This window comes from Arvicola amphibius, chromosome 18 (assembly GCF_903992535.2).
Source record: "Arvicola amphibius chromosome 18, mArvAmp1.2, whole genome shotgun sequence".
NCBI lineage: Eukaryota > Metazoa > Chordata > Mammalia > Rodentia > Cricetidae > Arvicola > Arvicola amphibius.
Window position 1 is genome coordinate 17,233,729 of NC_052064.1, and position 14,340 is coordinate 17,248,068.

The window sequence follows — 14,340 nt, forward strand, 5'->3', positions numbered from 1 at the left end:
TGGAAATGAATAAAGGGTAAACAGAAACCAACTTCCGAACAGCCAGGTTCTTTGCCTCTCCAGACAACTGAACATGCCTCTCCTTTCCTCCACAAACCCCTGAAATCAGTCCAACTGCTCTCTGGGAACATCTTCCGGTACTCCTCAGGTAGGTGTATTTGTTCTTCTGCAACCTTTTGCATGTTTCTTCCTCCCCCCTTTCTGCTCCATCCCCAACCCAATCCCAGAGATGGCAACTGTTCATTTCGAAATGGGCAACCCGCAGCCCGGGGCACAGTGTTTTCCAGTTTAGTACATATTGGCTGATTCGACGGGGACTCGGCGGGAATTCCTACAGAAGCCAACAACGCATTCTTTTCCAGGGGAAACTGAACTGCTCGCTTCCTTGTTATCATCTACAGGGGTTTTGATTTTCCTCCGCAGGACAGCCAGGCCTGAAGGCCCGAGCTTCCCAGTGTGACAGGCCAGTACCAGATGGAGGGCAGCGAACCTACCACGGTTTGACTCCTCGGCCCTCGACTTAGTACTGTCATGGCCTGCCACCAGCTGTGTGCCCAACTTTCCCAAAAAGTCATGCTGGACCCCTTAAGTCCTTGACTTCCCAGAACCTGCTCTTGCCGGTCTTGATTCAGGCAGCTGGGGATGAATTACCCAATTATTTATATTTTTAGTTAGCACTCCAAATGGTTCATATTATCAAAGAAGGGAGGGAAATTTTGTTTCTGACACCTATAGGATTAGGGCTTTTATTTTCTTCAGTGGCTTTACCTGAGTTAACTTTAAACCATATCACGGAAGTTCCATGAAGAAAAGAGCTGGTCTTAGGACTAGTTAACACCTATCATTTAGAACAGCGCCTTCGTTTTCCTGGGTCAAGCGACAGAGCTCTGGAGATGAAGGAACTCTAGAACTGCTCTGGTCTCGTCAGGGTCGCAATCTGCTAATGGGTCCGAGCTGGTACAGCCTCCGCAGGATTCCTGACCCGGGAGAAGCGGTCCAGGAGGTTTTCCCCTTTAACCAGAACCATCGCTGGCAGCCGACTCACGTACAGGAGACCTGAGGGAGTAAAAGGGTCCTGCTCTTAGTCCTATTTCACCAAGTCACCCTCCGAGCGATGGGTGGAGCAGGAGTCACCATCAGGGCTAAAGGGGACTCATGCAGGAAGTTCCAGGGAACTTTTTTTGGGCGAGGGAGGAATCTGCACCAAAGAGACAAGGGTGCCCTGAAAGCTCAGTGTTCCCTCCCACGAGGAGAGTGAGGTACTCCATAAAAGGCCACTTCGCAACTTTCCAAATGGTTCGCACACGCCCTCTCGGCGCCGAGCGGGCCCTGAGGTGCTGACCTAGACGCTGATTCACGCGAACTTCCTGCACAGGCGCATTCCAGCCGGGACCGCGCCGGCGGGGGCGCTGGGGGGGGGGGCGGACGCTCGGGGGAGGGGAGGGCGCTCGGGGGCGGAGCCGGCCCAGTCACGTGCGGCCCCGCGTCCCTCCGCGATTCCCCTACAAGGACTTGAGCCGGGGCCCCCGCCCCTCGCCGCGCTCTGGAATGCGGGCGAAGGAAAGCGGCGGGATGGACGCAACCATCTGCGGGAGGAAGGGGGGAGGCGACCGCAATTCCAGAAGAGACGCGAGAAGGACGAAGAGTCAGTAATTGGAACGAGAGATCCTCTACACAACCCTCTCAGTTCTGAGTTCCGCGCTCTGTGCCGCCCATGGGCGCCGTGCGCCCGCCAACCGCTCGGGCATCTTCCCTGGGGTCCCCTCCCGTCGGTGCCGGCCCACCCGGAGGCGGTGGGAATGGTGGCTAGGCTTCCTTCCGGCTTGCTGGCGGAGGCCGGAAGTGGCCGTTCTGGGGCAGCTGGATAGTTGTTGTTAAGTCGGTGAGAGCGGCAGGCAGAGCATCGCCGAGACACCCTCGATTCTCGCGGCTGGGCAGGGTGAGTGGGGATGGTCTCGGGGCGTGCGTGGCCCGTCCCGAGAAGGCGTCCCCGCAGGGCGGCGGGAAGCGAAGGGAAAGCGGGGAGCACACCTGGGCAGGTGTGCCTGCGTGATCGCGGGCGGCTGTGGGCTGGGAAGCCGCGGGCTGGGGCGGCCGGGACGGCCGGGACGCAAACTTTGTTCTGTTTGCCAAACTTGGAGCTTAGAAGATGATGCTCAGCTCGCTGGCGCCGCACGCCTGGGAGACTGCCGGCCCGCGAAACCGGAGCCCCACAGAGCTGACTCCGAAACTATGTTTGGTTGCTAACGTAAACGTGCCAAGAGTTTGCAGATAAAACCGTAGCTCAGCCGCCCTCTGCAGCTGTTGTTGCAGCTGGGCGGCTACGTTTAGTAGGAAGAACCCATTCAAATTTAGCAGCTCAGAGTGCGCTCCTCTAATTAGAACTTTTTCTTTGATGTTTGAACAGAGGAGAGATTGGGGGTTACGTTTGCCTCTCGAGGGGACTAAGTCGACTTTACAGAGGAGTATTTTTAGTTAGAGTCGTTCAGTAGATATGTAAAAATATTAGATCTTCAGAGATCGATCATTTAAGGTTTTAACTTCTTAAATGCAAACGTTTGTATCAAAAGGTGAAGAGAGTGAGTCTACTAAAATTGCTGGTACTTTTTTTTCTGAATGGCCCTTGATAAGGATTAAATAGAAAACCATTTTTATCTTCAAAAGGGAGACGTAGCTGACAAGTCAATCCCGACAACTAATTGACTTTTTAAAAAGTGCTTGGACTTCTTGGGTGTGGCTGTCTGGGAGATTTGAATCGATTCTCAGCTGGAAGTGTTGCCTGAGAAATGAAAACTTGGCTTTCCTTGGGACTGAAACACCCAACTTGAAACTATACTTCCAAAAACTTAATTTGCCCACACACACCTAAAAATCTTATCTTGGGAACAAATGGCACTGATGAAATGAGACAGATTTGATCTGGAGTTTGAAGCAGGCCAAATACCTAGCTCTTAAAGCACACTATGAGGTTCTGAGATGGGAGTTTCCAAAGGATATATCACCCAGTTTTAAGGGTTTTTCATTAAAAGGTATTTTAATATAACGTTCCTAAGTGTGCTTGTTTTAGATCTTCGTTAAAGGGTTTTTCTCCTTTACGTGTGTTACCAGTTGAGGAGCTGCGAGATCCTGCCGTTTTAACTTAGGCAGTCTCGTGTATAATTTAGTATTGATTGGTCCCACTTCACAAGTTTCACAGGCAGCTCTGTTGTTGTTATGGAAAGAGTCTCACTCTGGCCCAGGCTAGCCTAGAACTTGAGATGGTCTTCCCGTTTCAAGTGCTAGGATTATATACCTAGTTGTGAACCGCCACACCCTGCTTTAGTTATGAATTCTACATTTCTAAAGATCCTGAAAAATCTGGTATGTATAGAAAGCCTCTCTGAGGATCTGTCTTTTGTTTTCCCATGTCTTCACAGTCTGATGTCTTCCTTAAGCATGGACTCCATTTTAGCAAACTAACACACAAAATCTCTTGGGCTGGGAATGTAGCTCAGTAGTAGAGTGCTTACCTAGCATGTGTGAGGCCCAAGGATCAGTCCCCAGAACTGCAAAAAAACAACCCACCCCATATTAGTCATTGCTGAAGCACTGTTAACTTAGCTTAAAATATTATACACCTTTCCATCTGTAAGCCAGATTGTCTTGACCACCTTTGACTGTCTTCCTTCTCTTTCTGATGCTTTGAAACCCTCATGTGTTCGCTAGAAGGCCAGTCTGCAAATTTCCCTGCTTTTCAAGTTTCATGCCAAAGATCTTTCCAAAGTGAGGGGGATCTCACGTGGTCCTCTCATGCACCCTAAATAAAAAATAGTCACAGTGATTGTAAAATTTTTACAGTTTCACATGAGAATTATGTTTTACATCTTCACTTTTTTTTTGCCATTCAAGATATTTTAATAACCTAAGATTTTTTTCTCATTTTTTTATTAAAGATTTCCATCTCCTCCCCTCTTCCTCCCCTCCCTTCCACCCATACCCCCACTCCCTCCCTCTCCAGGTCAAAGAGCCATCAGGGTTCCCTTCACTATTTTAAGTTCAAGGTCCTCCCAACTCCCCCTAAGTCCAGGAAGGTGAGCAACCAAGCTGACAAGGCTCACAGTGAGCCCGTCCATGCTGAAGAGTCCAAACCCATCGCCGTCGTCCTTGGTTTCTCAGTCCTCCTCCACCGTCAGCCACATTCAGAGAGTCTGGTTTGGTCCCCTGTTCCATCAGTCCCATTCCAACTGGACTTGGTGGTCTCCCGTTAGTTCACAGTAGAATAGTATCTTAGAACCACAGCAAAGAGAATTCTGCCAATTCTGTCAAGCATTATCTCTTTGAGATCATAGCTCCTTTCTCCATATGATCCCTTTACCTAAGTTTATTCCAGCCTTGCTTATAGTTTGGTGTGAAAAAAAATAAAGTTTCTATTGTTTTGTATAGATGTGTAATTGACCATCCCACAGCTATTTCTGGAGATACTTGAATCAGTCTCATCTCCTTGAAAGAGTTGAGGCCCAGGGAGTAACTTGCTCAAGGTTACGTTATCGGATTTAGACAGAATTAACTGCTTGAGTTAAGATGGAACATCTGACTCTTGATTATAAAGAAAGTTTATAATTTCCAACTGATAAAGCACTGGGTTATTTAGCCTCCCCTCCGATTTGTTTGTTTTAGACAAGGGCTTACTATGTGTCCTTGGCTGTCCTCGGTCTACCTGTATCTGCCTCCCCGATGTTGGGATAAAAGGAATTCACCACCATTCTGGCTTCATTCTTTCATTGTTTTTATGCATTGTTTTAGCTTGAGAGTCATACCTCTGAAGTGTATGTGGCTCATTTCATAAGTGAACTAATCATTGCATTTCCTTATAGTTGCCTCTCCAACTATATTTTAATTTCTTTGAGATGGGTCATGTATGTGCTTTACATTTTAACTTTTGACTAGTGCTCAATGCTAATAATATTTGGTATGCATTAATATAATTAGCTGGTCCTAATACAATCATTTGAATTAAGCACGGGATGAGCTAAAGTTCTGGGTGAAGCTATTGTTAATGCTAAATAAAACACCAGAAAAGAATCTTTTTGATTGTATTGTAATGCATTTACTAATGTTTTGGTGGTTGAAAAAGTCAGTGGACTCTGTTGCTTCTGGGGTGTGGGGCTCAGGAACTCTGGTGAGGCTGTCCCTTTCCTCTTCACCACCACAGGCTTGTCAGGATGACACTGGCCCTGGGGATGGCTGCCATGCCCAGAATAAGGGGGTGTTTGTTCTTTTGGATCATGTACCTGATTTGCTGAGGGTGGTCATGCATTCTTGTTGATGGTGGTCCTTACGTAAGAAGTGTATGGTTTTAGCTGACCAGATCTGGGATTCATGACCACCATGACTCCTTTGCCCCCAGCCACGGCCTGCACTCCCATAGTCTTGATGTGAGTCAGCCTGTTATAGCAGGAGTTGCTGGCCTGCGGATTGCTGAGCGTTCTCTTATTCCTCTCGATCAGGAAACCGGAGTAGTTCCAAACCACTATCCATTGCACATGCGCAGACATGGCGTCTCCTTTCCCTGTGACGGCCGAAGATGGAAAGAGTGCATTTACTAATTTTTAAATGCATGGTTTAAATAATAAGAAGTATAGTCTTAAAGGTTACATGTTACTTTTAACATGTTATGCATTTTTATAAAGGAATTTTAAGAGTGCACCCATCAAATTTAGTTTTCCGTGAGATTTTATAGAATAAAAATCCACCTTTGTCAGCCATTTGACTGTGATTCTCATCAGTTTTTCTGTTCTTAGCAAAACTGACGTTCCTGTGTCATTGGGGAAGGGAAACAATGTTGTCATACAAACAGGCTATTTTTTAAAAATATTTATTTATTTATTATGTATACAATAGTCTGCGCGCATGCGTGTGTGTGTGTGTGTGTGTGTGTGTGTGTGTGTGTCTGCAGGCCAGAAGAGGGCACCAGACCTCATTACAGATGGTTGTGAGCCACCATGTGGTTGCCAGGAATTGAACTCAGGACCTTTGGAAGAGCAGGCAATGCTCTTAACCACTGAGCCATCTCTCCAGCACTAAACAGGCTATTTTTGAAGATGATTTTTTGACTTGCAAAGGTGCGCTATGCTAACATTGGAGAGCTGTGGACTAGTAAACATGCACCACTTGCCGGAGTTCTTGAGGGCGTTTAAGAGGCACATCCCGTCATACCTGCCGTTAGCCATTTAGATCAGGGGGAAAGAATGCAACTTTGTGTAGTAAATGAGACGTACGCCTCCATAGAGTGAAAATATGAATTTACCAATGCTTTCAGTAGGTTGTAAAAGACAGTCTCCTAAAGGAGAAATAAAAGTAAGAAATTTGGGAATATATAATTTCTGTGCTGTGCATGGCATCTTTCCAAAGACATCCTGCTGTACTGCCTACGTGCAGATGGATTGGATTTGTGACTGACCATCCGTTTAAGGATTTCCTATGAAAACCTGAAACAAGATTTACATAGGGAGCCGTGTGAGCAGAGCTGCTCTGACATTTCCATGGCTGTTTGTGGTCTGATGGTGTGGTGAGGTCAAGGAAGGAATGTAAGAACTAACTTCTTCTTTGTTTTTTATTTTTGTTTTTTTACCTCATAGGAAACATTCTAGAGGTCACTTTGGTGCTGGAATCTAGGTAGCGGTTCATTCTTTGCAGTCCACAGACTTATTTTTAGCACAAGGGCATGGTGCTTTGCTGCATCATGGCTAAATGTTGTTTTCAGAACGTAAGCTTTAAAACTGTTATCTTGGTCAGAGTGGAGTCAGTAGTCCCTGTTTTAGCCCTGCCTGGAGGAATATAACTCAGTGGCTTAGGCTTGCTGATCAGGACTCTGTGGGCTGGTCTCACCTCGCCCTGAAGAATGGTATGCTGGAATTTTATTATCTGATAACTAGGGGGGTTTCCACTTCAGTCATTTTATATTATGTTCTTAAAGTTGCGTGTTCACAGGGAAAATGTTTTCATTTTATGCATTAGATGTTCTTTTAAATTTTACAGGGATAAATGTATTAGAGAGCGAAGATAGTATCTATGATCTTAAGGTGTTTTTTAAACGAAATTGCTTACCGCTTGTACTCTGATTTCAAAAGAGAAGCCTTAGCTGTACCGGGTGTTGAGTGCAGAGCAGGTCTGTATAAAGTACAGTCTGTAAGATTTAACTCCCGGTGAATTAACTTCAGTTTGTATGCCTTTATGTTAGCCTTTCAGCAAAATGTTCTTGAACGATGCTGAATCCAGAAATGAGGGTGCGATCTGAAATGTTCTCTGAATGGAGGAATAGCACCTGTCAGTAGAGGTTGGAAGGGAGGCCTCGTCCATTGATCATTCTATTGATGGCGTGCGCTACAGGAGGCCAGGCTTTGAACACCTCCTTGGATTTTATTTTCCTTTGGTTGTTAGGCTCTATGGTAGTACTGGGGGATGTATATAATCTTGATGTGCTGTGAACTTGACTTGATGTTGCTGGGATTGGAAGTGATGGTCCTTCTATAAAAAAATCTTTCAACTTTAAGGGTGAATGAATTCAAAACTGAAGACTTTTTTTCTTCTCTTTTAGTTTGGTTGTTGGGGTGATAGTCCTGAACAGCTAGAAATCTTGACACAGTGTCACCCCACTGACACATGCCAGCGACGGATAAAAAGATAATTCCACTCATCTTTGTTAATCTCTGTTGTCATCCATACTTAGTAATCTTAGATACTGATTTTATTTCCCCTGAATTCTTTCTTAATTAGGATTTAACCACCACCATGTCGAGCAAAAGGGCAAAGACCAAGACCACCAAGAAGCGCCCTCAGCGCGCAACATCCAATGTGTTCGCCATGTTTGACCAGTCCCAGATCCAAGAGTTCAAAGAGGCCTTCAACATGATCGACCAGAACCGGGATGGCTTCATCGACAAGGAGGACTTGCATGACATGCTGGCTTCAATGGGTAATGTTCACTTACAGTGTTAATGTTTTTCATGATTCTTAAAGCTCTATGGAGTCCTTCTAAGTAATTGATTTTGGAGCAGTGTTTTCCACTGGGGCACACAGACACCTGCGCCTATCTCAGGGTTGGGCTGAAGGGCTGTGTGTGCATGCAGGTATGTGGGTGCTGTCTGAGAAAGTGAGTGCATACAGCTCTTTCAGAGGACTTGAGTTGGGTTCTCAGCACCTACATTCAGTAGCTCATAACCACCTGTAACTCCAGCTGCAGGAGGATTCTCTGGGCACCTGCACCCTTTTGCATGTACCCCCCCACACACACACATACACATACATAATTAAAATTAAATCCTGATAAAGAGAAAGTGAGAGATCTTGATTAAAAGCGGTATTAATCCTTCCGCCATCTCACTGGAATATTATAGATTTATTGTAGATCTCTGAACTTTTCCCTTGTTTTGCTATCATGAACCCAAATAGCAAACAATATAGTGGTTTCATTTCTTGCTAGAATGTTTACCGTGATTAAGCGTTGGTGTATTTCGTAATGTAATTATGAATATGGCTCCTTTTGTTTAGGAAAAAATCCAACTGATGAATATCTGGATGCCATGATGAACGAGGCCCCAGGCCCCATCAATTTCACCATGTTCCTCACCATGTTTGGAGAGAAGCTGAATGGCACAGATCCCGAGGACGTCATCCGAAATGCCTTCGCGTGCTTCGATGAGGAAGCAACAGGTAAGTCAGGGGTGACTTAGTCACAATGCTGTTTTAGTTAAGTAACAAGATATGCAGTATTTGAAGTGTGCTGAGTTAGCACTTTTCTCTTCACTTTCTTTCGGTGTGCTTGTCACTCACCTTACTCCTCCCCTCCGTGTGAGCATGTGACTGACTTTTGTAGACGCTTTCTGGGCTCCTTAAGTATTAGTCGTTTTCAGAGGTTTGTTGGTTAAATTTGCAACTCCTTTGGGAAAGGTACTTACTCATTTACTTAAAGGTTAATTGCCCAAGGTCCTGGCTGTCAGTACTGTGTTAAATGAGTAACTGACCTAGTAAGTTGCTATAGACCACAGCACAGAAGTGTCTTGTGTTTACCTGTCAGGCATCTCTCAACTCCAAATTATCCATCCCGTGTGCTATCTAACCTCTATATTAGCCTCTATATTAGAATATGCCAAGAAGAACTTAGACTCTGGTATCAGGTGAGCAGGTTTCAGGTTCCTCTTCTGCTGTGTGATAGCTATGTATTCAGGCAGGTTACTTTGGTAAGGCTCTGTTTTTATTTTTGATGAAACTGGCAATACTATGACCTTAACTCACAGGGCTGTTATGAGGATGAGATGGGTAGTTAGTGCCAAGCATGCTGCTGGCATGTAGCTGACTGAGAAGGAAGTGCTAGGTGCTGTGCTGCAGGACTAGAGCCTGTAAGCCCAGCACTCAGGAAGCTGAGTCTGGAATCATGGCTTTGGGATATAGAAGACTATATCCCCAAAAACAAACCATTAAAACTAACAGTGTTAACTATTGGAATGCCTGGTCCTTTGGCAAAAGTAGAGGAGAAAGCATATGGAGCATATTTTCTAAGATTTCCACTTTGTTTCTCAGCCAGTGTGTAGAGAGGGAAGACCCCTCTGGTTGCTGACATTACTGTGCAGCTAGTCTTAAATGCCCATGGTTGCCGGCATTACTGTGCAGCTAGTCTTAAATGCCCATTGTTGCTGACATTACTGTGCAGCTAGTCTTAAATGCCCATGGTTGCCGGCATTACTGTGCAGCTAGTCTTAAATGCCCATGGTTGCCGGCATTACTGTGCAGCTAGTCTTAAATGCCCATTGTTGCTGACATTACTGTGCAGCTAGTCTTAAATGCCCATTGTTGCTGACATTACTGTGCAGCTAGTCTTAAATGCCCGTGGTTGGCAGGGCAGCTGATGGAAGCATGCTCTCCTTGCTCTAGCTTTCAAGCTCCCCACAGCATGGTCACCTGATTTTCACATACGGCCCTCAGCCACAAAAGAGGCACATGTGAGCATGTGGGTGTGACGTGTAGGCTTTTTCCTGGCTCCTCAAAAACAATAAGCCTTTCCTCTCTTTCCATGTACCAAGTTCTTCACTTGTGTCTTTCTCCTGACACATGCATGGTAGGTATATTTTAGTTGTGTGCTTACTCCCAGCCACAGCTAATTCATGTGCCAGTCAAGTGAGTTGGCTGGAGTTAATGATTTATTTCTACAAAGCTACCCATCTAAGATTTTAGGGACCTTCTTTAAAAATGTAGGATTGCAGTTTCTTTGTTAATCTCATCTTGTTTGTTAGAGTCTGTTCTTTTTTGCTTTGTGACTAAGCCTGTTTCATTTCTTTTCCACCTATAGTATATTAAGGGTTCTTAATCATTGTGCATAATAATTACTTGAGGAGCCCTTTAAAACTGGCAGTACTAGAAAGGAAGGAGGGCTAACACAGGGTCCTGCTTCTGTTTTGTGAGCAATTCCATTCTTTTTGGCAGGAGGGTTTTATAAAAATGTCAGGTAGCAGGTGGCTGCTATTGGCTTGTACAATTTCTATAGCCTCTTGCTGAACATCAAGGCAACAGGAAGGATGTGGGACAGGCAGGCAGCAGAGTAACGCCATGAGCATCTGGTTGTCTCTGTTAGGGTTGCAGACCCGTGAAAATACATGGACTGTGCAGTTGGGTGTGGGTATTCTGATCCTCCATTCTTATCCTCAGGCACCATCCAGGAGGATTACCTGAGGGAGCTGCTGACAACCATGGGCGATCGCTTCACAGATGAGGAAGTGGATGAGCTCTACAGGGAGGCCCCCATTGACAAGAAGGGCAATTTCAACTACATCGAGTTCACGCGCATCCTCAAGCACGGAGCAAAAGACAAGGACGACTAAAGAGCTCCAAATTCCAGCTACATGTTCCCTGTTGCCACTTGGGGTATTTCTGAGGTTTTTCTCCTAGAACCCGGTGCATGCCCTAGCTTACTGCTTTGTGCCTGTCTTGTTTTGTATTTATATAATCTCAGCCTCTTTGGGCCACGTGTATCTTTATAATCAGACTGGACATGGGACTTGGTGTCGTTATCCACCCAGAAAGTAAGGTGACGGGACTTACAGGCAGCCTTGTCCCCTCCTGTGTAATAACTGCAGCCCACACAGAGTCAATATATTTTTTCAGAGAAAGTTATCCACTCAAGTTTTTCTGAATGATAATTAAACTTTCTTGATAAAATACTTAGTCGTTTAAATTTATTTCCCACTTGATTTTAGTTTCACTTGCGTCTTTGAAAGCAGGGCAGATGATGTAAACAGCATTCCTGTCTGAGCTTGCTTAGCTCCTTCCAGTGTTCCCTGTCTTTTTAAAAAGCAGCCCTGGTTTCCTCTGCACCTGTTTATTTCTCCCCTCTCATAGAAATCAGATTTTAACTGCCTTATTTGGGTTTCCTAGACTTGGTCTACAATTTTGAAAACAATTCCTGCATAATTGTGAACACTTGAGCAGCTTGAGATACTATAGTTCAACACTCTTGCTTTATCTCCTCCGACTTTAAACTTATGTACTTCCTGCTTCTAAAATAAGATCAGGCCACTAAATATACTCGAAAACTCGATTCAGCACTAAAGGTTCTATGGAATGCTTTTAACAAAAAGATTTCTGTGTTGTATTTCCAGCTGTTGGAAATACACATAGTATGTTTTGTTGTGCACAGTTTTTCCCTTCCCTATTGAAAGACTGTGTTTGTTTATGCAGAGAGTCGTCCTGCGTGAGTTTTAGACATTCCTGACCTACCCACAGTCACAGCAGCTGTGGCTGCATGCCCAGGAAAGTGAGGTCATTGCTTCAATCCCAAAAATAACTTCTGTTATTTGTGATAATTCAGAACTGTTGCTGAGCTAATCGAGGAAAACACTTGTTCTGTTTAGTTTTCTAATGTTTCAAAAATTCCCAAGTTTAAAAAGGTTTGAAGCATGGGGGTTGGTGGGTTTGCTTCAACAAGACCGCCCTTGAAGGAAACCATTACCTCATTTGATAAACAATTAAGCAATGCCTTAGAGCAGCAGGTTAGGGAGCCGGGGACAGGGGATCAACAACTGCTCTTTGCTTCCTTCAAGATTACCATCTCAGAAATCTGCCCTGATTTCCTGCTTGAAATTTTTTTTTTTTTAGCAAAATAACTTTCAGCTTATCCATTCAGTGCTAGTCTTGTCAAATTTCCATTTCTACTGAAAACAATACAAACCCCAACCCACCATCTGCGTTAACACATCTTCAAGCAGGGAGAGGTTGTTTTCACTCTAGGAAGAAAGTACTAAAATTATCTCTCGTGGTGTCCATTTCCATCCGGGCGACCCCATAAACAGCCGTTAGGAACAGTAGTAGGTGGTCAGCCCTCAATGAAAATGAACTCTGTGTAGTAACTGGGTTTTGCTTACGCAAGAATGGCTGCCAATGAAAAGAACGACTCCTAGCAGCGGGCTTGATTACAGAACCAGTCTCTAGAATTTCCATGATAAGAATGATCTCAAAAGCCCCAGGAAAGCACTCCAAGGGGCAGCACCCCACCGTCTGTCTGCTCATGGTCATGTTGCCTTTGAGACTCAGTGCCCAGATTGAGTGCGTCTGACCAGGGAACCTGAGACTTAGGGCAGGAAGTGAATGCAGCTGGGACAAAGGGAGGACGGCCAGAATAAAAGGCAGACTGAGGAGAGAAAGGAAGGACAAGTGGACAGTGACAGAAACAGTTACAGGTTTAGGAGGAAGGAGGGTAGTTACCCAGTCCCAGAGAAGTGTAGGGAGCTTTGCCAGGCGTCAGCCATTAGGTAGTTCAGAATGCAGAAACCACAATGAAACAGAATAGTGAACAATGCTGACGTTTAGGGCTCTGGCAGACCTGCAGAGTTCTGTGTAAAGAGTTCCAGTTCTGCTACACCAGGGATTTACAGGCGTAAGCAAGCTACTTAACCTTTGTTGACCTCTTTATCCACTTCTAAAATAAATCAATGCTGTTTCTAATTGCATTTTATGATTAAAAGCAACATGGATCTAGAGCTGGGTGTGGTTGAATAATCCCCACTCATTACCCAAGTAGATTTGTGGTCGGGCTGTTCTTAAATGCCAGCTTCCTCATCTGAAACAGGAAGGCTTCCTTCGAAGTTTGCTACAAAAATTAGAAGCTTGAAAACGAAGGTTCTGAATGCAGCAGATATGCAAATTGTAGTTTTTCTTATTTTGCTCACTAGCGGGTTCCTGAGAAGAAATCCAGAAGGGAAGCCAAGGCTCAAAGGGCCTATTCTTAACGATGAGTCTTTTATAGAGGGGTACGGCGACCTCTCAGCCTCAGCCTGATCCACCCCTTCCTTCAGCCTCACTCCCTGCTTTTTTGAGAAGGGGTCTTGCTGTGTTAAGTTTGCCTTGAGCTCAAGATCCCCCTGCCTGCTTCTCTGCTACTGGAATGCCAGGATTAAAGGCCTGTGCCAACACCACAGCCTGCCTGTCAACTGATCTTACATTGTGTAGGAAGTGTTAATAGACTGGAAGAGTTCTGTGACAAACTCTTAAGATTTTATAAGAAACATAATTATTTAAACAATGACTTAAGGACAGGGCATTAAAGTGGAAAGAATACTCAGGATTAGACAGTATCAGCATTACCTGATGCCTATTAAAAACGGAAATTACTTTCCATCTCTGACCTATTCAATACCAGCGCCAGATTTTCAAGTGCAGAGTTAAAGCCACCCTCGGGTTGTTTGGAGGGTTTTTATTTTACATCTTATATATGTATTTTGCTTGCGGAGGGAGGGAGTTGCTCATTCCCTGCTGCCGCCATCTGGATGGTTTGCAGGAGTTGGTTCTCTTTGTGGGTGCTGAGACTCTAACCCAGGTAGTCAGACTTGGTGGCAGGCACCTTCACCTGCTGAACCATCTCGCTGGCCCCTACCTTTTTTGTTGTAAGTACTGCTCGGTGCTGGACACACAATAGTGTCCCTACCTTCTAAAAATTTCTGATCAGACTTCTAGAATATGTAAACTTCAGAGGGAAGACCTTTTTAATTGTCTCCCCCAGCGCCCTGCACATATTGGGGGGGGGGGGGAGTGCTTAGTCAAGCACTAGATTGACTATCCTTCATTATTTCAAAATAGTGCTCCTCACCTAGATTATCCCAGAATGAGGGAAGTTAAAAAAAAAAAAAACTGTCCTCAAGAATACACTATGCATAGTATCTAGAACAAATCCTGCGCAGTGCGTACTCTTAATTCTATCCTTTCTTCAAGAATAATTCAAAATCGGCTGAGCCCTGATAATCTGCAAGTTGAAACTGGGGAGAAAGTAAAGGACACTGGCTGGAGAGCAATTTCAAATCAGCGAAGGCGGCTCTG

At 45.0% G+C, this 14,340-nt stretch overlaps 2 protein-coding genes across 6 annotated transcripts in view; one reads left to right on the forward strand and one right to left on the reverse strand.

Annotated features, from left to right (window-relative positions):
- Myom1 (myomesin 1) overlaps positions 1–1,388 on the reverse strand; it is a 135,089-nt gene extending 133,701 nt beyond the window's left edge. For 2 of the 4 annotated variants that reach the window (XM_042054271.1, XM_042054270.1), the window contains exon 1: positions 769–1,369. The gene's annotated coding sequence lies outside the window, so the exon portion shown is untranslated. Of the gene's footprint in view, positions 1–768 lie in introns of all 4 variants that reach the window. The other 2 variants (XM_038315278.1, XM_038315282.1) reach the window with 2 other exon arrangements.
- Positions 3–11,192, forward strand: LOC119803849 (myosin regulatory light polypeptide 9). 2 transcript variants are annotated; one of them, XM_038315288.2, is made up of 4 exons: positions 3–148; positions 7,756–7,954; positions 8,530–8,691; positions 10,681–11,192. In XM_038315288.2, exons 2-4 carry the CDS (start codon positions 7,771–7,773, stop codon positions 10,851–10,853), a joined length of 519 nt encoding a protein of 172 aa, XP_038171216.1. In that variant the 5' UTR covers positions 3–148; positions 7,756–7,770; the 3' UTR covers positions 10,854–11,192. The 2 variants fall into 2 exon arrangements, with proteins under 2 accessions (XP_038171216.1, XP_038171214.1); XM_038315286.2 differs by lacking the exon at positions 3–148 and adding an exon at positions 1,556–1,939.
- The last annotated feature ends 3,148 nt before the right edge of the window (positions 11,193–14,340 follow it).

Bases quoted from the DNA above. Each gene is read 5' to 3' on its own strand.
- LOC119803849 (XM_038315288.2), top strand. From the start codon at position 7,771: ATGTCGAGCAAAAGGGCAAAGACCAAGACCACCAAGAAGCGCCCTCAG. The intron at 7,955-8,529 runs GTAATGTTCACT...CCTTTTGTTTAG, and splicing joins TGACATGCTGGCTTCAATGG to GAAAAAATCCAACTGATGAA. The intron at 8,692-10,680 runs GTAAGTCAGGGG...TCTTATCCTCAG, and splicing joins CTTCGATGAGGAAGCAACAG to GCACCATCCAGGAGGATTAC.